Here is a 26,575-nt window from a genome sequence, read left to right on the forward strand (position 1 = left end):
ATTAGTACAGGTCAGACATTCATAATAATTGTAAGAGGCTGCTATACTAATTAGCTGTTTAAAATATTAGTTTAAAAAGCCTGGAAAAAATTGACTCAGCGTTAGGATGCAGTTTACAGTAGCGTCAGTGTAGACTTTCCTGTAAATTATTTGCTGTTATCTGGATCATATTCTGGTGACTCAGAATGTGGAGATATGACTGTATGTGACTCCTTACATTTGGATCTCTTGAATATTTAGACACGTCTATTGTAGCTCTTTATATTTGGATCTTTCGGGTGTTTGTGTTTGAATACTAGATGTGGGAAGCTCCCTGGTACTTGTTTTTTGCTGTTTTCTGTAGATGTTTCTTTTCTCGGATTGTTGTTCGCATTTTTGTGTTGTTTGTGTTTTTAATCTATAGTTGCTGCTGATTTTCACGAAGTATTAACCTTGGATGTTGATCTGTAAGGATGTAGTTGATGTGGCACAAAATGGAAATTGAGTTTCGTGATGTGTTTGATGTATTTGTTTTATTTCTATGAAATGGTTTGTCCGTCCTTTTATGATGTCTATTGTCGGTACTTATAACGATCACGTTTTTTTGTGGTTGGTACTTACAAATAACATGTAATTATACAAAACCAAAAAAACTGTGATTGATACTTAGATGTATCACTTATCACGAAATCATTGTGTACTTATCAAGATAGAAAGTATCGTTAAAATATACCACGTGTATTAAGTTTCTAAGATGTTTATTTACATGTAGCCCGTGGCTACGAAAACGCTATTTGATTGGCTTTATAGCAGCACGTGGTGTGAAAAAATTGAGTGTGTGTTGTTTAAAGTATTATTATTCTGGCAATAATGCAATAATTATTCTGGCAATAATAATAGTGTTATCCTAATTCACGAAATAGATTATATTTTCACACAAATTTCAGTAACCATACTGCAAAAAGAATTAAAATGGTTACTTATGGTAAAGACTTTCTTTAAAACTTATATACAAACTAGAGATACAGAATATACTAGGTGTTGTCATCACTAGCTGTGTATTGACCTTAAATGATATCATCAGCTCTTGAATACTTTAACTTTAAAGTTCTAATTAATTCTCTGCAATAGTGTCCAGATACAAAGCCAACATATTTTCCAAAGCATATATATATATTTAAATATAAGGTTTTGGTAGTTATTAATTGATGGTTTGTGTATGTGTTTGCGTTTTTGAGATTCCATTTATCAGATTACAGAGAGCGGTCTCTGATGTCTTCAGTATATTATGTAAATTAATTCTTTCAAAGACTAATTCGCAGAACAGAAATTACACATTTTGATTAAGTCCAGAAATTACTAATGTGATAGGTTTATTGTTTCAGAGTGAGTTCGAAGAAGCAGCATTAATTAAAAATAATAAACTAATTGGAATGTGACCAGAAAAATAAGTCCACGTTTTATATCCTCTGGTAATCGTTTTCTTTTTCTCTTAAAATCACTCACAGTACTGAGAATAGACTCTATGTTGGACAGAAAGATAGATTAGTAATTTTACAACTTAAGTAAGTAAACGTAATTTGAATAAACCTATTAACGTCAAAAGTTGTTTCTCGATAATTTAATCAATATCTAACTTGCACACTGTTACATGTTAAAGTGGGCTTTTCTCTGTCGTTTTAAAACCACACACACAGGAAAGAAAGTTTGTCAGTTTCGCCACAAAATGCCAGAAAATTCCAAATCATCCAAGATGCGAGGACTTTTTCCATTAGTCTCTTTCTCTTTAGTTTTTCTTTATTCCAAATAAAACGAAAATTAATTGAAACGAACAAAATCTACCTAACCAGCTGTTATTGATTATTGGATTGTGTAAGCTCGTCCCTAGGGAGACAGAGTGTATGTTTTTTTTAATCTCATTGTTTCTACAAAAGCTTTATGTGTAATCTTATTGAGATTAAGGATGAGCTAGAATTTAATTGAAAAGGTATTTAATATAAATTACATTTGGGTTTGCAGACTCCCTTCAGACAGATAGTTCTATTTGTATGCTTTCAATTTTAGTATGGTAAGTCCACAAATTAAAAACTACAACTTGTTACTAGATGTCCAAAAAGATCGTGGCAAATTATCAGTATTTCTGGAATACGTTTCTTTTTTCATCACAGAACCAAAACTTCAAGGATTTCTTAAATATGACCATCCAAATGTTGTAATTAAACATTAACATGGTATTCACTTCAAGGTAGCTTTAATTTAGTACTAAATGTACATTCCACTCAGGATTAGCGTCCAGTTATTCAAAATAAAGTTACAAGAATTGCGTATAATTCACTTAAAAACTTCAGCATATAATCAGAAGTAAAATAAATGGATTCTTCCTTTACAACTCGTTTCGTAAAAAAAATTGAGTTTTATCTTATTTCTGTTGTGGCAAAAACAAGGAAATAAAAACTTATAGAGTATAGGCGATGAATCTCAGATGTTTTGAATAGTTGGAGTTCTGTTTGATGTTGTACTTCACACTGTAACAGTTTGTGTTGGAATCGCTGAATCCAAATGAAAGTTTAATGATAACAGTTTATACGTGTTTAATGAAATTTTGTAGAATGGACGACGACTGTCTGTTGTGGAGACACGAGTATAGAATGCGACGTTTCGAAAGTCTTCCGCCTTTCGTCTTCAAGAAACGTCGTTCTCGAGACTTGTGTCTTCACAACAGGCAGTTGTCGTCCATTCTACAAAGCTTCGTCGTGAATACTCTGCCTAAACAATCTATCAGAGTTTATATATGTTGTTATTCACGTTGTCACAAGGTGTTTTAGAATCAAAGCATCTAACTTAAAGTTCCGTAATAATATTTCATCCATGTTTCACTATGCATTGTTCGTTTATTTTTAATATTCGCGTGAGGCTGCACGAGAGCTATCTGCGCTAGCCGTCCCTAATTTAGCAGTGTGAGACTAGAAGGAAGGTAACTAGTCATCACCACCCACCGCCAACTTTTGAGCTACTCTCTTACCAACGAATAATGGAATTAACCGCAACTTTATAACGCCCCCACAACTGAAAAGATGAATATGTTTGGTGTGAGGGGCTTCGAAGCCGCGACCTTCAGATTATGAGTCGTGTGCTCTAACCATCTGATCATGCCGGGCGCAATCCACACTGTAACAATATGTTTTAGAACCAATGCTTCTACATGAAGTACCCTGACAATGTTTCAGCGGTGTTGTGATCCACAGTATAACAATGTACTTTCAAATGAATATATAAGTATTCAATTTTGTAATGATGAGTTATCTAAGTTGTGGTTAGTACTAGTGAGAGCCATTCTGTAAAACTTAAATGCCATGTTAAAGTTTCTTATCGACACTGGAGACTTTGTATGAATTACCTGAAATAACGAGATTTTCATTTGGTTTCAACTTATCTCTTGGGTTTCCCACATGTCGTCGCACACGCAAGATGTTTAAAAAGGTACACATATATTGATGTACCTTTGAGACGCAACACACTAAGAAGCATCTCGAGCCAAACGTGGACCAGTGGTGCGCGTGCTGATTTATGTACTTGCGGGTCTAATGTTTGCATCTCGTCACTGCGAAAAAAAACGATTTGGAGCCGTACTTCCTTTATAAGGAATGACAGTCAAATGCCGCTATTTGGTCAGATAAAAGCAGCCAAAACGTTGGCTATAGCTAGCAAAGATAGTCCTATGAAAACTTTTCGTAAGTATCTGAAAACAAGCAGGCATCTCACTAAAGGTAATTTCTGAGCAGGTCTTATAGAAATTGTTTATAAACTTTCATTTATGGACAGACTGTACAGAGTTTCAAACTCTTACCACATTCAGAGCAATTTGAGGACTTTCTGTATATTCTACTATTGGAGAGAAATTTTCTCTCTTTAGCAGACTTGTTTAATGAATATCAAAACAGATTCTACCACTCAAAAAATTCAATAATTTCAGATTAAATGCCTGAGAAGAAAAAACTGTAAGAGGAAACGCCCTGAAACACATGATTTCCCTTTTTGCCTGTATCTGTTAGAATATGAAACACTTGATTTCCCTTTGTGCCTATATCTGTTAAAATATGAAACACTTGATTTCCCTTTGTGCCTATATCTGTTAGAATATGAAACACTTGATTTCCCATTGTGCCTGTATCTGTTAGAATAATAGTTCCAAAATATACTAGAAATATTATGTACTTTCTATTTAGTGATTTTCAAAATGATTTAATCAAAATTCTTCTCCTATACTGGTGCCTTAGTATTTCAAAAACACAGGTTCTAACATATTATACAGGGTGGCCTGTAAATCCCAACCCATCCATATATCTTAGGTATCCAGTGTATCTGTGTAGTGTCACCAGTATTCTTGCGCTCATGTACCCACGTACTTGTCACAATATGCTATTCAAGTGTAAATGGGCTTACATCGGCCATATTTCTCTGAAAAAAGAAACAAATTTATAATACATGCATAATTGAATATAACATAATAACATATGGATGGGTAGGGTTTGTTTGTTTTGAATTTCGCACAAAGCTACTCGAGGGCTATCTGTGCTAGCCGTCCCTAATTTAGCAGTGTAAGACTAGAGGGGAGGCAGCTAGTCATCACCACCCACTGCCAACTCTTGGGCTACTCTTTTACCAACGAATAGTGGGGTTGACCGTAACATTATAACGCCCCCACGGCTGAGAGGGCGAGCATGTTTGGCGCGACGGGGATTCAAACCCGCCACCCTCAGATTACGAATCGAACGCCTTAACCCACCTCGTCATGCCAGGCCAGCCCAGTAAATAACGCAAAATGTCACCATAGACCATGATGAAGAAGCAGAAGTAATAAAACATGATAACGTGTTTTGTGTGAAATACAAATCTATCTACTCTGATAGTTAAGTGATTTGTTCTTCTTCTGAAGAACGATGGAGTGTTGTCATATTGTTATTATACGTTTCACTTCATTGCTGATGTGAAATGTTTGTGTAAACCGAAATTAATTTACAACGAAGCTGTTTTGCATCTTCTAGGATATTAATCGTTATCAATTTCCTTCTTCCAATTGGAAGCTTTACAAAAGCGATGTACTTTATTTATTAAGAAACCTTCTAAATTCAAATAGAAACACTCCAGTAATCCAGGAGTTTTTTCTCCAGTGCGCGTTTTTGTCTTAATATGCTTCGTTTTAACAGCTTCGACACATTGTGTCTCACAAAGAGCTCTGCCTTGTACTAATTTAATTAATGTTGATATTCTAAATTGGGTATTACTTAAAAAATTAAACCAGCATTTACTAACCGCAACATAGTTGATCACCGTAGCAACAACGAGACACACAGGGTTAAGCGGAACATTTTGGACTTCTTTTGTTTTAATATAAAACTCATTCTTACTTTGACATTTTCAGTTACCGTATACGTGTTTACATGTTAATGATCAAATCTGAAATGTATTTATTTTTTCGTGTTGCATTTAAATGTTTCGAAATATGTTCACTCACTACCAGTTAGTGTTTTCTAATAAAATCCATTTGCACACGACACATCTCAGAATTTTCTTAACAGCTTTGCTCTACTTTATTAAACTTTATTGTATTTTTTTTTGTCAGCAGCTATTTTTGGCTTTAATAATGATACATGATTTTGTCAACAACTGTTTTTAGTTGTTATATAACATGATTTTGGTCGAAGTTATTTCTCACACCATGAAACATAATTTTTACACTATATATATATATTATGCGTATACATTTCACGTTAAAATTAAAATAACATGATTTTTGTTATCAGTTACATTTCGTTGTTCAAAAACACAATTTTTCCAAAGATTACTATTATTCTGGAACATGATTTTGTCTGCATAACTTCTTTTGTTTTCAACACATTTAGTCGTGGCCCAGCATGGCCAGATGGTTAAGGCACTCGACTCGTAATCTGAGGGTCGCGGGTTCGATACCCCTCACACTAAACATGCTCGTCCTTTCAGGCGTGGGGGCGTTATAATGTGATGGTGAGTCGCACTACTCGTTGGTAAAAGAGTAGCCCAAGAGTTGACAGTGGGTAGTGATGACTAGCTGCTAAATTAGGAACGGCTAGCGCAGATAGCCCTCGTCTAGCTTTGCGCGAAATTTAAAACAAACCGTAAACCAATTCTCGTTCTTGTGGAACATACGTATTTATAAGCAGTTATCTTTCAATATTGTTTTAAGCCTACTATTTTATCAACAGTTTCCTTTCGTTCTTAAAAACATGATTTCGTAATATCTTACTTTACATTATCATGAAACATTATTTTTTTATAGTTAATGAGAAATGTAAGCACTTGCTGGCAGTTATTATTTTTTATTCTTATTAAATATCATATACGTACGTATCAATATTTGTTTTATTTTAAAAAGCACAGTAAAGGACGACTACAAACCTGGACTTGAAAGGTCCCTAAATTGTGTTCAGCTGATATGTCATACATTTTTTATTCGCTTTGTTTTCAAGGAATGAATAATCATGTGTTCTTTGTTATCAAATAACTCAGCTACGTTGTGTACAAACGAATTATGAATAAGAAAAATATATGTTTTGCAATTAGTCAAGTTGCTGTTTTTGTTTATGTTATTTCTACTTGTTTCATTATCACACCTAACAAAATAACTGTGTTCATTTCATTTATTGCCAGTATTTGCCTTAAGTTTAATTAAAAATAATTGAAACAATCACGTATATTTGTATTTTATTCAGAGCAAATTACATTCGGTTTTTTTTTTTCAGCTCAGCAGTAGGATTCTAACCTTATAGCGCTAAAAGACAAGATTAATTCCTTTCAGCAGAAATAGAGGAAACAGCGCTTTGCGCAGCTTTTTGCTTGAACTTTTGTCTCTAATCATTTGTTTGATTATTTTTTTGTTAAGTTGCATGATAAAGTGTCTGTGCTGTGCACAAAATTGGGATCATATACCAAACTTTGGCATTATAAGCACTCAATTATATAAAGCAAAATATTCAAAGTTTTTTGGTAGTCACAGTTTATAAGTTGTTATTGAATTCGGATTAAGTTTTTGTTTTCAAATAACAAATCGCATAGTAAATGTAAAGAATTTTAATACCAAAAATTAATTAACTCATTAGAAACTTACAAGTTTTTTTAATCTTGTCTTTGATTTTGTTTTTTAACAATTCTATATGAATAATAATAAATTGGAGTCGTTATCCAAAATTTTTTATATTATAGATGGCAGCTTAAACCAATTACTTTAGGAGGTCGTAACGAAGCATTTTCTTTTATTTAAGTAAAATATTTAAAATCACTATAGTTTTGAATTAATTATTTACATTTTTATGTTTATACCGAATACAACGATCTGGTTGTAAACAGCTTTTGCTTTATTTCTGTAACTCGTATAACTGTAATTAAAATACATAAACATAAACTGGTAGTTATTGGTTTTTTTCTTTCTTCAGCAAATATCAGTTTCGTTTTTTTGATATTTCGCGCAAAGCTACATGACGGCTATCTGCACTAACCGTCCCTAATTTAACACTGTAAAACTAAAGGGAAGGCAGCTAGTCATCATCACCCACCGCCAACTCTTAAGCTACTTTGTTACCAACGGTTGGTGTAATTGAAAGTGACATTATAATATCCCACTGCAGAAAGGCGAGCATGTTTGGTGTAACGACAATTCACACAAGCGATCATCAAATGGGGAGTCGAACGCCCCAACGCCCGGGTCATCAGTTGTGTTTAGCAACGTAAAGTGTTAAAATAAATTAATTATGTTACCATCAAAGGGAAAAATGTGCATAACAATGAATAAATTAAAAGTTTTAAAATTAAATATCATTTGTAGTTCCAATATATGTCTTATTTATTTATACCATCCCCCCCCAATAAAAAAGTTATCTGTGGATTGGTCTGAACAAACACCACGTTCACAAACCCTCTCTTGTACTTTATTTTCGATTAATTATATTTATTTCATAATGCAAAATTTACATTATATTATATTAAATATTTGATAACTTCATTTTATTACCATACCTGATAATCGTAAAATTACTGAAATAATATATGTATTTATTATTCGGCAGTACTTACTATTAATACAAGAAAATATGTTTGAAACTTGAAAGTATTCAGTTATAAAATAAAAACCAACAATACACGCGGAAGTGTGATCACGGCATGTAATAAAAGCTCCTTCTAGCGGTTGGAAGAATACGTGAATTTTTTGTTTACCATATTTAGATAACGTGTAGTGTGTTTTATTTTGGAAAATCAGCTATATGCTTTATTTTTGTTTGTTTGTTCCCAAGCACAAACGTACCTGACGAGCTTGTTTGTTTGTTTGGAAGCAAGCACAAAGCTACACAACTGGCTGTCTATACTATACCCACCACGGGTATTGAAACCCAGTTTCTAGCGGTGTGAGTTTGCAGACATACCGCTGTTCTATTGGGGTCTCAAAATGATCCCATTGCGACTATCAAAACTCGATTTTAAGTTCCCAGCCTACCATTGGGCCACCGGGATAGGAGGTTGTTCTGCTTAACAAACTGAGTAATTTCAGACTCATTACAAGTATAATCAAATGCTATGATTAAACAAAAATATTTCATGTTTTGACCAGTCTTAGTAAGTAGATGAAACTTCAAACTTTTCGCCTAATTTTTAAATTACTTTCATATTTTTTGTTTTTTTAATTTAACGCAAAACTACACGAGGACTATCTGCGTTAACCATCCATAATTTTGCAGTGTAAGACTAAAGAGAAGGCAGTTAGTCATCACCACCCATCGCCATCTCTTGGACTACTCTTTTATCCACGAATAGTGGGATTAACCGTCACATAATAATGCCCTCACGGCTGAAAGGGCGAGCATGTTTGGTGTGATGGGGATTCGAACCCTCGAACCTCTGATTGCTTTCCGTAACCACCTAGCCATGTTTGGCCAACTGAGCAGTGTAAGACTAGAGGGAAGATAGCTAGTCGTCACCACCCACCGCCAACTCCTGGTTTACTCTTTTACCAACAAATAGTGAGACTGGCCCACGGCTAAGAGGTAGAGAGGGCAAGCAGTTTTGGTGAGACGGTGTTTAAAACCCGCGACCCTCAGATTACGAGCCATCACCCTAAGCACTTACCGGGCCTCATGTTGTATTAAATGGAAATTTATTTTTGCTATGGAGAGAAATGTCTTAAAAAACAAATGTGGTAGAAATTATTGAGAGTTCCCCCCTCTCCCTCTCCAAATCTTTAAAGTCTCGAGTGAGGATGGCAAATTTTAATCTAAAATTAAAGTCTAGCGTAGATAAGCTAGACGATATAACATATTTTAAAGTTCATTATTATGTTACATAATGCCTAAATTTCTTACCTCCGCAGCAACATTCTCATGATAATTTATGAGACTTTGTAACGAAGAAAAATATATTGTTGTAATGATTTACGTAATATAAAGAAACATGTTATACAAACTAGACATCCTCTGACACGATTGATAACATTCTGGTAGTAATTGAAGCAAACGTCTTCGTAATCCAAAACCACGAATTTTTAGATTTACTTAAATTTCTTGTGTGTGGGGGAGAAGGTGGGGTCATGGTGAAGTTCTTAGAGCACTCGACTTATAGTCTGAAGATGGCGAATTCAAACCCCCTCATAGAATATGCTTGTTTTACGTGATTTTCGACTGGATAAGCCACCAGGATGTATAAAATATTGTTTTAAAATTTCAGTTTATCCCAAACTCATTGGAATTCAGGTCGTAAATGAAGAAAAAAACACACCTCTGTCTCGTGTTAAACGCTACGTGGCTATTAAATAATTAAGTTTTCAAAGATAGACTGAGTTGTATCAAATATCCTAGGAGAAGCCGCCAAGTAGCATGCTTGTAGCACAGCATTTATATTTTTAAAATTTCACACATGTAGCGAATGTTCTGTCTTGTCTGGAAAAGAACGAGCAATCACTCAATGAACGGTTATGTATATGAACGTTTATTGGATTTCTTCTAACACGACATTGAAAGCCTCTATACATCAGTATATGTTCCACCGTCAGAGCGATTCAGATTATTAGGAAACGTTTAACAACATTAAGAATAACCCGATTAAATTCGCGAGTAAATATATTATTTTAGGACATAACTCATTTTATTTTATCACAAGTTAATCTCTATAAATCTTAACCACAGGTTAATTTGAGGAACATTCGAGTCAACAATATGTCGTTAGATCTAAAACACATCAATCCGACATTTGTAGTTATGTGTATTAATCCCGAAGAAGCCGCAAAAGCGAAAATATTATTTTATATTTATCTGGAGAGTAAAGATCGTTTATTTTGTATTTTTTATGAGAGTGCCTTTACTGATTAATTCTTTATCCGTTCGTTTTCATGAACTGCAAGTTGATTAGTTATATTACAAGAGAATGCTGTCAGAACATTTTGTGTATGTGTGTTTTTCATTAAGATCAAGTGTTTCAGAACATTTTGTGTATGTATGTTTTTCATTAAGATCAAGTGTTTCAGAACATTTTGTGTATGTGTGTTTTTCAGTTAACACTTGATCTTAATGAAAAGATACTGTACATTTCTTGTCAGTAAACTAAATATTGTTTTGTGTTTAGAAACACACGAAATTTACGGTGTAAGGAGTGTAAAGTTAAATTTATAAATGATAAAAAATACTTCTCTTATCTTGGACATCTGTAAAGCAAAAAACAAATTCTGTTAGTTCTAAATCGCATTTAATCATTTATATCTCCGTGTCTCGTGGTATTGACTTCTCGATTCAATTAAGATATCAACATATCAGTTTAACTGAAACGTTCACTTGTATATGTGCAACACAGATATCACCAACCGTGTTTTACATCGATTAATAGCAGCGAAAATACCAATATCATGACCAGGTGCCTCTTACGTTAAATGATTACATGGGTGATATGGTTAGTCTATTTCAGAAACACGGATGTAATTTATTCATTTCTGAATAAAAACTATATTCTAATACGTTTTATAATTACAGGTCAACGGGCCGGATAATCTACCTACATGTGCAATGTTAGAAGTTATGCAAAAACAAGGTAACGATTCACACTCACATGTGCAATTTTAGAAGTCATACATATACAAGGTAAAAATTCACACCTATGTTGAATATCACCAGGTACACATTTGCCGATTACCAGCCAGATACATATAATGTTCTAGCTGGGTCAACCCATAACACAGGTTGTGAATTCTCGATGGGCTGACACTACATATAAATTCAGCACCTTTGATGTTAACACTAATGATACCGTGTTAATAATAACTTGGTTTAATATCCTCTTATCGTTTATTCGCAGGTGTAATCGTAGTTTTGTAAAGTTTGTTTGATTGTATAATAGCTCTTTGTGTGTGTGTGTTTTGCATATGTCTGTAGCTATAAATTTGTTTGTCTGATGTATATGATTAATAATACTAAGTCTGGTACAAACTCATACGGAAATTTCAAAATCCAAATGATATAATGAAACAATATTTGTTTTCTTACACCACCAATGACCATAATTGTCACGACTCTACATTTTTTGGAATGTTAAAGAAAACAAAAGATAACATAGCGAACATGAAAACAAGTTATTACTTCAACAGTGATCTTCAAATTTCCCATTTTACGAATAAATATTATATAAAAAGAACTAATAAGTTTATTTGTGTCACAAGCTCTGTTATTCCTCTTTCACATTCGAGGCACATGTAAATGAAGGGCTCAAGTCTGGCAGAGTATGAAGTATCCTATGGTAAATGACTTGACCGATAGGGGACGCTCTCGCAACTTGCTGTCGACGATTCGCAGATTTGGCATGCACAAGTATCTGCCTCGTAATACTCAAAGATTCGCAATTCTGGGTCGGCATCTGGGTCGCAGTGCTGAAGTATGACTTTTACTAAACGTTTTCTTTCATGTATGCACACGGGATGAAAAGACTTCTTAAACGGAAACCGCCAATCAGCAATCTACAGCATGTTACAAAAGTTTTTGAAAGTTATTATTGATAATATAAAAAAGTATAACACTGAATAGAACAACAACAAAAAGACACAGACAGTTTGTTTTCTTCGTTTTATCTCTTTCTTTCAACGAGTAGTTTCGTCTGCAAACACACAAGTTATGCCTATACCCGACAATATACAATTACATTTTAACAGCTGTTGCTTTTTGTCTTCTAATTTTATTTAAATTAATATTATTTATTAAGCTTACTCCTGGACAGTCTTGAAATATTTCATTAGATATATTATTTACTGTATGTTAAATCTACTGCATATTGTTAGACTTACTTTTGTTTCAAATATACCTATGTTTTAATTAATTTCTTAGAAACATATCCTTCTTTGACACGATTTATTAAGCCTATTCAGAATAGCCAACTTAAGATATTCACCACAGAATCAACATAAATTAGAATTTAGAATATATCATTAAGCCTATTTTAGCTTATTTTAATCTAGCTTGCTTTATTAAGTTTATCTGATTTTTAAGTTATTAAGATTTGCCCTGTTTTTCTTGTGCTTGCAACATTTTATCGAGTTTGTTTTATTTCAACGGGCACAAATGCTGACACGTAAAACAGACTGGCTGCAAACACAGGCTAATATGTTTGTTCTGTTTTGAATTTCGCGCAAAGGTACTCGAGGGTTATCTGCGCTAGCCGTCCCTAATTTAGCAGTGTAAGACTAGAGGGAAGGCAGCTAGTCATCACCACTCACCGCCAACTCTTCGGCTACTCTTTTACCAACGAATAGTGGGATTGACCGTCACATTATAACACCCCAACCGCTGAAAGGGCCAGCATGTTGAATGCGACCGAGATTCGAAGCCGCGACCCTCGGATTACAAGTCGAGTGCCTTAACACACTTGGCTGTGCAAGGCCCAGGCTAATATGAAACATACAGAAGCAAATAATGATAATCAATAGGCCTAAAATTATTATAAAAACAAGCTAACTGTAATTTTTTTCCTTTCTATATTCCTTTTAATATGAGCATTGTAGCTCAAAATCAGAGGTGTGTAATTACTATGAAAAATTAATTAACAGGAATATGAAAAACATTTGCAGCCAAGTTGTTTTATGAAAAATTTAACCTATTATTAATCATTATTAATTATTACATTCTTCTTAATTTGTCCATTGCAGCTCGTAGTCACAGATGTGCAAAAGCTACGGAGAAATATAGAAAAAATATCTTCAGTTCATTTGTTTTATAATAATTTTAAGCCTACTAGTTTTACATTTGAATCTTCAGTTATGAAACAGACAAGCCATAGATTAGTTACAAAATCTTTCTTACAAAAAATACACTACGTACAGATAATGAACCACCAGAAACAGATTACCTGTGTTTATCCTGTAACAAATTAGCTTCGAAAATTTTATTGGGAACACAACTTACCTCGCCAGAATCGCAGCGACCCCAACAGGACATAACAGTAAGAGAATCCCAACACTGGCGACCTCTACTGTCTGTTCTTGTAGCAGTATAAGTGTACTCTCGTCTGTGGCATTCCAGAGTTGCTTGCGGGTTGATAAGCCCAGAGGATATACCTGTGACCAGTAGAATTAGTCCCAGTAGGACTTCCATTAGTCGCACTAACATTCCAGAGAAGAGTCAAAGCTGAGTACAGAGAAAACACTCGATCTGCATAACAGTAAACTTGTAAGCAAACTTTATACAAAACATTTATCAACAGAAATTTCAATCAAATGTATAAATACAAAACTGTCATCGAGACGACTTATTTTCAAACCAAAGATTTATAAGTTTAACTTTATTAGGAGCCCACATTTTCCTATAAAGTAAAGAACACCTCATGTTATTTGTATATATAGTCACATTCTATTGTATTATATAAGAAAAAGATTACACTAAATTATAATGAGAATATGTATTCTATATTTGAATGACAACTTAATTAACCACACCGTGGGCAAAACGGCCAGGTCACAAATATCTGTAGTCAAATGGAACAGAGGAAAAATCAGAGAAATCATACTATAATGGAACTATTGCCTATATGATACTGATAAAAAAATAAATTACGCGATATGTAAACCCTCAACTTCGCAAACGTTTTATCCTGTGTACATACAGAGAACTTTACTTTTCTCCTTTTTCAGAGTGCAGATATGACGTCATAACTGGTCCGGCATGACCAAGCGTGTTAAGGCATTCCACTCGTAATCCGAGGGTCGCGGGTTCGAATCCCGGTCGCACAAAACATGCTCGCCTTCCCAGCCGTGGAGGCGTTATAATGTGACGGTCAATCCCACTATTCGTTGGTAAAAGAGTAGCCGAAGAGTTGGCGGTGAGTGGTGATGACTAGCTGCCTTCCCTCTAGTCTTACACTGCTAAATTATGGATGGCTAGCGCAGATAGCCCTCGAGTAGCTTTGCGCGAAATTCGAAAACAAACACACAAACAATGACGTCATAACTACGTCGCACTCGGATCTAATTCATTGGCGCGATTTATATACACATAATAGTACTTTCTCTTGTACGTCCATGTAAGTACTTCACAGGAGGTGGCTGAATCTTCACCAGAATCGGTATAGAGGTTTATTAGGTCCAGGAGGAAATACACATAAATTTTCAATTTTGCATGTAGCGATTTTATGACTGTTTTGCGGTTTGTTTGTTTGTTTTTTTACCAATTCTTCGCCATTTTGATGAACCTTCATCAAATTTGGCATGAAGGTTTGTTGGGTCCATGAGAAAATACATGCAAACTTACGGCTTCACATTTTGCGTTTTGCTGTTCTTATGGGCGTTTTAATATATTTTTTTAAATTATAAATAAAGGAAACAACTTTTCATGTCCTAAGATAACCTTTCATTAATCATGAATCTACATAAGTTCCGTCTAAGGTAGGAGTACTCCAGCTAGTACTTTTCATCAAATTACGGGATTGACTGTATTTCTTATAATACACTCACAAGTGAAAGTGTTAAGTAGTACCACGTCTTGAACCTGGCACTTAGATCACTAGACCGATGCATTAATTACTGGGCCACTGATAAGATAAAAGTGAGCGAAAACAGAGGGATTTCATATATTTTAATAGCCCAACAAGGTCAAGTGGTTAGGGCGCTCGACTCGTAATTCAAGGGTCACGGGTTCAAATCCCCGTCACATCACATATGCTAGCCCTTTTAGCCGTGGGGGCGTTATAATGTTACGGTCAATCCCACTATTCGTTGGTGAAAGAGTAGTCCAAGCGTTGTCAGTGGGCGATGATGACTAGCTGCCTTCCTTCTAGCCTTACATTGCTAAATTAGAGACGGCAAGCGCAGATAGCCCTCGTGTAGCTTTGCGCGAAATTAAAAAACAAACAAACGAAAATCGTATTTAGAGAAATTAACAGGTAACAATTAGACGTCTCATCACTCGGTTACCTTTCCTTTACAATCTTCTGTGTGGACTTTTTATTAATCAGTAATGAAACCCTTGCTTTACTATGATCAGCACGGACGTATTTAATATTAGACAACAAAACAATTAGCCTATATTTGAAACTTCCAAATCATATATTAATAATTATTAATTAATTACTAATAATTATTTGAAGTGAATGAAAAATTTTCAATATTTAAATTTTAGTACAAATCATAAAAAACGTGCTCCTAGAAATATAAAAGAAATAATCACAGTATCACTAGGATAGAGAACCTTTAAAACCTCTTTTTTTCTAGACCGGTTTCCATTAAAGTAGCAAACAGGTAAATCTGAGTGTAAGACAAACACTAGTGTATTTGCTTTGCATCATGCGCTCCAATGTATCTTTATAATCAGCACTATGGTGGCTACCTAGCGTATTGTCTACAAACCAGTACAAGGTATTACCTCAATAACAAAGAGGCTTACAGTTATGAGTGAATAATAAGGTCCATCAGTTTCTTGAAATAACTGAACCTAGTGGACTGGGCTCGGAACAGATAGCATCAGAAATTATGTCACTACCTCATGATCAAAATAAAAATACAATATAATCCAGACTTGGAACGGAAAACATCACCTATCATATTACTGTCGTATAACTGATACAAAATGACCTACTCATCCACGATTGAAGCTGATAAAAGAAATCCACTTAGTAGCGCCATCTGAGGAACCGAAAACATTAGTAACGATATCTTTTAGTTACACGACTGATCCGAAATAACAGGAGACACTAGACTAAATTGGAACTGATAAAAGCAGCAGTTACTTGTATGGTTTGAATAAATTGCTACTTCGTAATCTCGATTTCAAATATTAATTCTTATGCTCAGAAACAAAAAATGTTTTGTCTGTTTTCATTAAATAAAACGTTTGGTGTGTTTGTTTTGAATTTTGAGCAAAGCTACACGAGGGCTATCTGCGCTTGCCGTCTCTAATTTAGCAGTGTAAGACTAGAGGAAAGGCAGCTAGTCATCACCACCCACCGCCAACTCTTGGGCTACTCTTTTACCAACGAATAGTGGGATTGACGGTTACATTATAACACCCCCACGGCTGAAAGGGCGAGCTGGTTTGGTTGGATAAGGATTCGAACCCGGGCCTTAAATAAAACAAACACTAAGTTTTTGTCAAATTTTATCGAGCATGTCTTTACTGTACGTTTAGTAACTACAGAAATCTAGTCTTCTATTGCTCTGTTGATAAAAATCTCGCTACTGGATTTTATTTTTATCTTTTTTTGTTTTCTTTTTTTTTACTGAGGGAGCTACACAATGGACTGTGTACACTCCAGCGACCGAGGTGAATCAAATTCCGAATTCTGGCATAGTGAGACCATAAATTTACTTACTGCTCAGCCATCGAGGGACTTTGGATGAGATAGTAACTGGTCATAAAGATGTTGCATTGCACTAGCGAAATGCAATATATTCAATAACGTGAAAATGTGTGGGAGTATAATATTGGAAATGTTCTGTGTATTACCTAATAAATCTAATTACGTTGTCGTAGTAAAATCATTCACACAGCATGGAAAATAATGTTCCAGAAATATTCAACTGATAAAAGCGTAGTCGTGGAAACATATTGGCGTAGTCGTGCTAAAGACAGACTAAAATTTGGAACTTTTATGCACGTCTGTGTTTAGTTTGTTTTTAAATACACGGTTTGGTCTGTGAGAGTAAAAATCGTTTGCTGTCCTTCAGAAAAACATCCATTTTTTACAAGTTCTTCAACAGAAATTATTTGGTTTTGTTTTAATATTACACAAAGTTACAGAAAGGTTATCTACACTAGCCGTCCTCAGTTTTGAAGATAAGATTGAATGAAGATAGATAATCAACATTACTCACCGTAAGTTGTTGGGCTACTCCCTAACAACGAATGGTGGGATTGGTCGTGACATTATAACGCTCACACTGCTAAAAGAGCTAACATGTTCAGTGACGGGTTTTGAGCCCGCGACTCACAGATTGGAAGTCAAATGCTCTAATCACTGAGCTATGCCAGACCCAGTAAAAAAAATGACCACAATACACACTCAACGAGGTTTAAAAAACAACTTACAAAGTGTTCTCCACAGCGTAAAGTTTGTTTTTATAAGGCGTGGAAAACAAACATCTAATCCTTTGTATGCTTAAGAAAAAAACATTTAATCATTTTAAGTGGTTTAAAAGTAACTTGATTTTAATAGTTTGGAAAATGTTGTAAATTTAAATTGGGGCACAAAAACGACAATCTGATTGAATGCACCAGAATACTTCATTTATAATTATATTTTGCAAAAACAATTCAGTACTATTATTAAGCAAGCCTAGCAGAATACCCTCTAGTCTTTCATTGTTAAATTAGGGACGATTAGCGCAGATAGCCCTCGTGTACCTTTGCGCAAAATTGAAACCAAAACCAAACTAAACAAGCCATCGACAACACAATCACCATTCATACATACTGATTACATTTCTGGTAATATCTTATTGCTTTTCACCCCAATGAGAGAAAAAGTGAATTTCAGAAGAGTTGATATATATATATTTAAGATGTTTGACGTATTTTTGAATAAGGAGTCAATATAGATATGCCAAATATGTCATATAAGTATTTTTTTCAGTAATTTTTATCAATGTCTATAGTTTGTTTATATAAAATCACATGTGTACTCTGAAACTTATCTTGTTTAAATACATTTTAACCAATAACTGGAGTAAAAACTTGTTTGAATTCAAGCACAAAGCAACATAATGTAGTAGCTATGATCTGTCCACCACGGGAATCAAAACCCGGAATCAAGCATTGCAAGTCCGCAGACATACATACCGCTGTACCAGGCAGGAATAAAAGGAAACTCATGAGATTTTGAGCTCCAGGTACATCAGTCTCCACTGAAACAGTCAAGTTTATCTTAAACAGTAACAATATAACAGAGTTCGGATACAATCATGGAGAAGGTTATATTTCTTTTAGTAAATTATGCAGGGTTAGAACGACTGGAGTGAGACATATTTCCTAACGTATAAATTAGATTCATATTTTGGTTTCTAATAAACTAACAAAGAAATTATAATTTCATTGTCTAACAGGGCCATACTTTTAGAACTTGCGGTAATCTACTTTATAATATCTGTGACAAGTCATTAATTGATAAAACATTCTCACTTTGATGCTAAAATTCAAGATTCGATCCCTGAGCAAATTTCCTTTCACACAGCTTACGAACAAACTATAGTTCTTTATCACACTGTTAGTAATTAACTGTACCTTATTATGTTTTATTGTTGTCGTATTTTTGTATTGCTCTGGAAAACAAGTTTAATTTTTTTATAGTTGCACGCAAATAAAAACTTAAAAAGACAAGTAAAGAAATATCAAACTCAATACATCTTAAGTTAATTATAAAGTATTTTAGCGCCATCTATTGACCGTAAGTTTGGTTTTAAACCAAACCATCTAATCAATAACGACTCATAATTATATAATACAAACTACGAGCAGATAAACGATGCAGATTACGAATATTATTGGAGACACAAGAAAATTATGAAAACAACAACAACTTATAAGCAGTTTCTATGTCTTCAGACAGTTGCGTTAAGCATTTAAATGAAACAAACTAAAATGCTTAATTCAAGATAAGTGAGTATACAAATATATAATCAGTGTCAATACACTTTTCGGACTTTAATCTGAAAATATAAGTAACTTTTAGCTATTCTTATCCAAACCTATATACTTGATACTTTAAGACAGTATTGTTAAATTGTTAATCTCGTTAACAACTAACAAGTCATTGAAAAACCAAAACAAAACATATAAAAAAATACTATTAAACTTCATATTATCCAACTAAGCACTCATTTGTGATATATCTTGAATATACAATTATACTTCAATTTTACATGGGGTAAAATACACAAATCAAACGTCCCTAATGTATACACAAACTAAAGAAAAGAAAAGGGTCCTTAGTTCTTGTTGGAACAATACATATTACAAAGTATATACGAAGAAGAGATGTTTTCTAATGTGTATTTGAATGATACGTATTGTAGAGCATTTACAAAGAAGAGAATTTTCTTACGTGGGTTTGTTTGTTTCCAGCTTTATAAGTCCGCTGACTGTGCTGTGCTACTTGGGGCAAACAAGAAACAAACTTGTGAATTAATATATGTAGGTAATTTTTTTTAAATTTTCCTATTTCACCCAACTAGCATGGGTAACAATAATGGATATTAAAGAGTAAAGTGAAAGAAGGAATGAGCTTTCTGATACATGGTTAATAAAATCAGTTACACAGATATTATATAGAAAAAAAATGTAGGATATTACACGTTAGAGGGTATACCAAAAAAAGGGTTTGCGTATGTTATATTGCATATTAGAAGGGCGCATGACTTAGGGTAAGCAGGAATTAAATACTACGCTTTCCAGTGAAACTTTAAGCAGTGCCTTGTGTGAGGTATATACCGAAAGTGAAGACTGTTTCAAAAATAGATTAATTAAACCTAGTTTTACCCTGCATCGTTCTTACATCACGTTCTGTTTCTACTTCATAATTCAATTCTAGGACATTGAAACCTTTTTTCAGTTGAATCTATATCAATGCACATCTTTAATTTTTTGTTGTTTTTTTAATTTCGTGCAAAGCTACTCGAGGGCTATCTGCGCTAGCCGTCCCTAATTTAACAGTGTAAGACTGGACGGAAGGCAGCTAGTCATCACCACCGCCAACTCTTGGGCTACTCTTTTACCAACGAATAGTGGGATTGACCATAATGTTATAACGCCCCCACGGCTGAAAGGGCGAGCATGTTTGCTGCGACGTGGAATTGAACCCGCGATCCTCGGATTATGTGTCGAACGCCTTAACCCACCTAGCCATGCCGGACCTCCACGTCTTTAGTTCTAAGACTTCTAAACAATGGCATATCACATTTGAATTACAGCAATGTCATTTGAAAACTTTTTTCTTTTGTTGTTGTTTTTAATAATAATTGGTCTAAATATTAACCAGTGTGTTTATGGTATTAATTTTAACTCAGCTAATATTTTTTTAGTGACATATGTAAAACACAACATGACTATTTTGAAGGCCTAAGTAACACTATTCTTTTTTTATATAGTTAAGCACAAAACTACACAATGACGAATTGTATATTGAACCCACTATGGATATCGCTGTGCCAGGGGTGTGGGGTGGAAGGGGTGTAGAAATATATCAGTTGAAAAAACTTGAGAAGCAGATGTTCAGATGTTTAGACAGACTACAGATCTTTGATACGTTGAGATGAACATATGTGAATATGTGCAAGAAAAAGAGAAATATATCCTGTCCCGCTATATGACAGCGGTAAATCTATGACCTTACAACGCTAAAATCTGGGATTCGATTCCTCGCTCTGAACACAAAAATCAGCTTAATATGTCTTTATTCCAAAACAAACAAAATAATGCTTCTACAGGCGAGTGATTTGGAACAAATACATCTAGGACACATTGGCTCTACAAGTAACCTCAAACTTGTCTGAGGATTTTAATTCCAGTGACAAATAAAGAGAAACACGACTGATTATCTTTAACGCCTTACACAATAAGTTCAAGATTGTAAAAGTAACTTAAACTGTCATACAGCTTCAACTTAATTATGTATGTATGTATGTATGTGTGTGTGTGTGACTAATGTGTGATTTATTGAGCTACAAATACACCAAGTAGAAAATCAAACATGCTCGTGCAAAGCGTTTCAGAAAACAAAATTTTATATAAAAAAAACTTTTATCACAAAATCCATTAATTAATTTACTATCTTTCTTCGTTTGATAGCAACATAACCAAATGTAATGCTAATACACAAATACATACAACAATCGTAGTGAGAAAACAATGTAATTCAACATTTTAAAAGTGGGTAGCAGAGAGTTGAAGAGTTATTTAAATCTGTCAAGGCGTGCGTTACTTATTGAACTGATCTAATACAAATAAGGAAACGAATCTTTAAAAACGTGTAGAATTCCACGAAGAATTTTAACTGAAAACAGCATATACATAAAAAACAGATTCACACTGTTATGAGCATATCTATATGCGAGCTTAACGTATAAAAACAGCACATTTAAAGTGTTAAAAAAGCTCCGTCTCCATTTAAAACAGGAAAGAACTTTGAATATTTTGTAGTTAAGGCTCTATTGTACATTGTAATATATAGATAATAAGTCAGTCTTTGTTGCTCAGTCACACACACAAGTACTGCAGTTGAATGCTCTTATTTCCAGGTAAGAATCTCAGTCTCAATAAACCATGAAATTATATTTATTGGTTGTCTAATTGAACGGTGTCTTCTAGGTAAAGTATCCATTTGTAAAACACCAAAATATGTTCCACAAAAAATAGGTATTGTGCAATATACATATTTTTCTTTGCTGTTGTTGTCTTGCAAGATTTGTAGTGCACACTGAAGGCGTGTTCAAATTTTAATAATAAACTAAGGAAAAAACGAATTTTGCACTCCACATAATTGGAAGAGAAATTAAAGTTATCATATGATTACGAGGCGTGTAAAGACCGTTTCTAATAACTTTGTCATCAGTACAGACTTGGTTCAACAAGATATTTCAAATAAAATATTTATCTGCATAATGTGTGTAATAGAGAGTCACTGGGGAAGTCGTTAATGTTTCGTTTCTCCTTTATCTTGAGCTAATTTCAGGTACGTTTAAGATTTATAGATCGGACTAACACAGTTATTGTTTAACTAAATCGTATTATTTCATGTCAAAGTGACTTCAGACGACTTTCACCATAAGCTAAAAGGATATTCTTAAGTTGCATAGATCTATTTAGCTCTTTTTCTTAAGTTTGTTACGATAAAGCCTCTCGAACGTTTTAACAAACGAGGTGGAAAATGGAGAAACAGAAACAAAAACTTTTTCTTACGAAAATAGAGAGAAAAAGAAATCATGCAGTCGTGTTTTACATAAGGTGGGAAAATCACCTACCCGGTTTTTGAGAAAGATGTTATTTTAGGATTCTTCTGACGTTTCTAGATGAAAACTTTAGATGAAAGGCCGACAGAGAGAAGAGAATTGTTCATGCTGTGATGTTTTCTACGTCTTTCACTTTTATTCTGTGTTCTCTGATATCGCGAGAACGTGCGGCGCGATCACGTTCGCTTAACTTGACCGTACAAACCCACGCACCAGGCATAAGATGATTGGTCCAAATATATTCATCCGCCCACACAATTTCGATACGTCAAACACTGTCTGCTTACCATTTTAAGAATGACCCCACGATGTAAAGTTTGTAGAAACCTGGTTCTAACCTTTATTACCTTTAGACATCTACAGTATTATAAAAAAAAAAGTAAAATAAGTAGGCGGTTAGATTGTTTAAGAAACATAATTATGTTCACTAGATGTCGCTAATTGTCGACCAATAGAAATAAAATGTCAGCAGCACTACAATTACCATGGAAAAATTATACGACAAGAGAGATAACAATTTCAAACATAACTTTAACGCATTCATTTTGATATTTAGCCTAATAGATGCAGCTGCTGTTTTACACTCTATATATACTTGATCAATGTTCTATGATGGAAAAAAAAACACCAAACAAAAACGCGTAACAACTAATTTTGCACTTTTCCATGAAATATGAAGCGGGTCGTATAATTTAACATTCTATTACAGCCAAGTTGTGGAACGCATACCCTCTGAGAATCTTTTTTTATTTCATTTCTATTTATGATAATACAAACACTTTTATTTATTTCATAAGCATGTTCATTAATATCCGAATACGGTTGATTTCAATTTTATATTTCTAAATTAACGTACTAAATCTATCGTGACGAAGAATAGATGAAATCCTAAAAGCAAATAACTGTGGTAAAAAAAAACAGAATACATTATCATGTTTTTTTTTATTTTTCAGTGCTATAGACCTTTACACTTTCCCTGTATTTTGTCCACGTAACGAATAAAGAAGACAGCTACGTTATCAGATCAAACACTGTTTCTGTACTTCCGTGGTGATGTTTCAGAAAAGAAAAGAAAAAATTTAGACCGTCATTCCTTTTATAGCACTGATACTGTTATTCAGTCAACCACCAAAAAAAAACGTTATATTTATTCATTATTTATTGTGCACATTTACACTGTTTGTTCAAAGCTCGGTATTTGTAAGAAGAAGGTTCCAGTACCATCACATTTTTTAACTTTGACTCTGTTACTCAATATTTTGTGACACACTAAGAGGTAGAACGTTACAGCATCCTCACCTGTTCTTTGACCTTTATTCTGTTACTCAATCTTCTGAGATACATTAATGGGTAGTATTTGTCGTTATTCGAAGTCTAATCATATCTTGTTTTTATGTAAAGAATTATGTTATTGACGTTTCAGCCAAATGACAAAAATCTTCATTAACTTTGTTTGGCCGAAAATCTGACTATGTAAACGCTTTTTCTTTGCAGTGATTTTAGTCATTTTATTTTGTATTGTCAGTTTGTCCGTATTAGATACAGGAACAAGTTATGTACATTCAACATAGGAACTCAAATAGATAACTAACCATTCATTACTGAATAAATTGTTAATTTCAGCTATTGTAAAACAATAATAAAAGAAAACATTTTGAATGTACACACGTATTTTTGGTGCTGTTCCAAAAAAAGTTGTTATTTTTAACATAATGAAATGTTGAATTATCCTTACATATAATTTTAAACTAATTTCTGAACTAAAAAACAAACGATGAAAAGCTTACTCTGATAATTATCTTTTAATTAGCTATTCGTGTATTGTAACTTACCCTAGTCACCTTAAAGGTGAAATACTAACCAAATATAATTTCCCAAGCGAGCATCTTGATGTAAAAGGTTTTCAATGTGATTAAAATAGGCTTAGTTGTTATAAACATGAGTTACACCCTCCAGGTAATATTAACACAAGTTACACCCTACAGATAATGCTAATCTTGTTACATAAAACCACAAAATAGTTGTTTGGCACGTAAAAAAATTACTTGATGCATTCTTTACAATCGTTTTCCATGTAATCGCTGAATTTAAAAGTGCATTGAAACATACCTGACAAATCTGTCAGTGTTAGATACCAGTAAGAAATACGCACTGGAATCGTTTGATTCAGCGGTAAGCATTAGGTTTTTATCCAGCTTAGGCTTAATAACAAACATTTCAATTAAACTTGTAAGCGTGATGCTAGAGGTGACAGTAACTTTTTATTCAATGATAGAGATAGAACTACCATTCTTAACAAAGTATTATTTAATGTTGACATTCTCAAATTTATCATATTTCATCACAATTAATTGTCATCTAATTGTTATATTACGGTTATTTGTTAAGCGCACGTTTTTTATTAGAACAGTACACAAGTTGCACCCTGAATTTTTCTGATGACGATACTATGACACATTCGTCATTTTAGAATAGAAATGAAAATCTGAATTTATTTATTGTAACATACGCTGAATTATCTTCAAGTAAGCCCTCTGATCTAAATAGAAGAAAAAAAACACAACAGAATAATAATAATCAAATAAAAGTTACATCAATTATGATATTTTAAGTACAAGCAAAAGTTAAAAGTAGTTAGAAAAAATGGTGAAGCTCTAATAAGAACACAGCTTTAATTTAACAGAGGAGAAATACAGCACAAAATAAGCATCCATAGTTCCAGTAGGCTGTTAACCAAAGCTTGGCATTGATGTAACGACACATGAAAGATATGATATGTGCGGTGTGACAGATATACTTCAGTAATCACCTGTTAGTTTCCATTAGAAGAAACACCCATAAACAAACTTAGAAATGCGCACAGAAAGATTAATCAATGTACATCAGTACACTGAAATTATCGTTTATATAACAAACCATTAATGTTAAATCATAGTAACATAGCACCGTTGATGACTTGCATATATTTACTGACGCATAAACATCCATCGGTAACAGCTCATGGCGAGCCATCTGTTATCAGCTTTAAATAACACTAATCCGAAATGAAACCCTAAGTATCTCTTATTTGTAATCGTGTATTAAAAATTATTGTAAAGAGAATGTATAAAAATTATGTGTTTTTCGTACATAATAAAATTTCTCATATATATTTTACTTGTGAACCAAGTGTGTCTGTCTGCTAAAATCCATAATGAATAATACAGTAGGTTAAAAGAAGTTAGGAAAAATAAGAAACAAACTCGTTAATTAATATATATGTTGTTGTTTTTTTCCCTAAAACTCAACCATCAGCTGTTTGCACTATGTCCAATGTAGGAAATCTAGCCCCCCCCCAATTTTAGTGTTGTAAATCAATTAACATACCACTGCTTCATCAAAATAATTAGCAATATGTGTGTGTAGTTCGCAAACAATATTAGTCACATATTACGTAAACATATAAAATATGTCTATGCTTTGAGAATAAAGCCAAGAAAATGACAATTTGCTTGTTTAATAATACATTAAAATCACTACGTTCTTTCACGTATTTCATAGAAAATGAAACAGAGGTTAATATTCATAAAAATGTATCATTTTATAGATTTCGAACAATTGACAAATATTTTTTATACTTGGTTTTAAAAAAAACGGCAAAAATGAGTTTTGGGACAAAGGTTTACAACTTACGTTTGTGAATTTAAAAATAATATATTAGGTTTGATACAACTTAACATTGTAATTCATTTTATATTGAGGGTTGCGGGCTCTAATCCCCATCACACCAAACATGCTCGCTCTTTCACACGTGGGGGCGTTATAATGTGACAATCAATCCCAGTATTCGTTGGTAAAAGAGTAGCCCAAGAGTTGGCGGTGGGAGGTGATAACTAGCTGCCTTCCCTCTAGTCTTACACTGCCAAATTACGGGCGGCTAGCGCAAATAGCCCTCGAGTAGCTTTGCGCGAAATTCAAAACAAACAAATAAACCATTTTATATTTTTATTTACAATAACAAAAAAAAATTTGTGAGACACCCCCATTGCTTCCGTAATTTTTATTTATTGTGTAATTAAATATAAAACCATCCTAGCTTCGAATGTTGCAAAAAGGCATTAGAATAGACAAATT

At 33.7% G+C, this 26,575-nt stretch overlaps 1 protein-coding gene across 2 annotated transcripts; it reads right to left on the reverse strand.

Annotated features, from left to right (window-relative positions):
• Window positions 1-9,987: 9,987 nt before the first annotated feature.
• On the reverse strand, window positions 9,988-22,762 carry LOC143226972 (thyrostimulin beta-5 subunit-like). 2 transcript variants are annotated; one of them, XM_076458531.1, is made up of 3 exons: window positions 22,475-22,762; window positions 13,437-13,658; window positions 9,988-11,998 (listed from the first exon to the last, which is right to left on the reverse strand). In XM_076458531.1, the coding sequence occupies exons 2-3, from the start codon at window positions 13,638-13,640 to the stop codon at window positions 11,777-11,779; spliced, it is 426 nt and encodes a 141-aa protein (XP_076314646.1). In that variant the 5' UTR covers window positions 13,641-13,658; window positions 22,475-22,762; the 3' UTR covers window positions 9,988-11,776. The 2 variants fall into 2 exon arrangements, with proteins under 2 accessions (XP_076314646.1, XP_076314640.1); XM_076458525.1 differs by having other exon boundaries at window positions 13,437-13,682; window positions 22,475-22,758.
• Window positions 22,763-26,575: the final 3,813 nt, after the last annotated feature.

This window comes from Tachypleus tridentatus, chromosome 1, assembly GCF_004210375.1.
Source record: "Tachypleus tridentatus isolate NWPU-2018 chromosome 1, ASM421037v1, whole genome shotgun sequence".
In the NCBI taxonomy this organism is placed as follows: domain Eukaryota; kingdom Metazoa; phylum Arthropoda; class Merostomata; order Xiphosura; family Limulidae; genus Tachypleus; species Tachypleus tridentatus.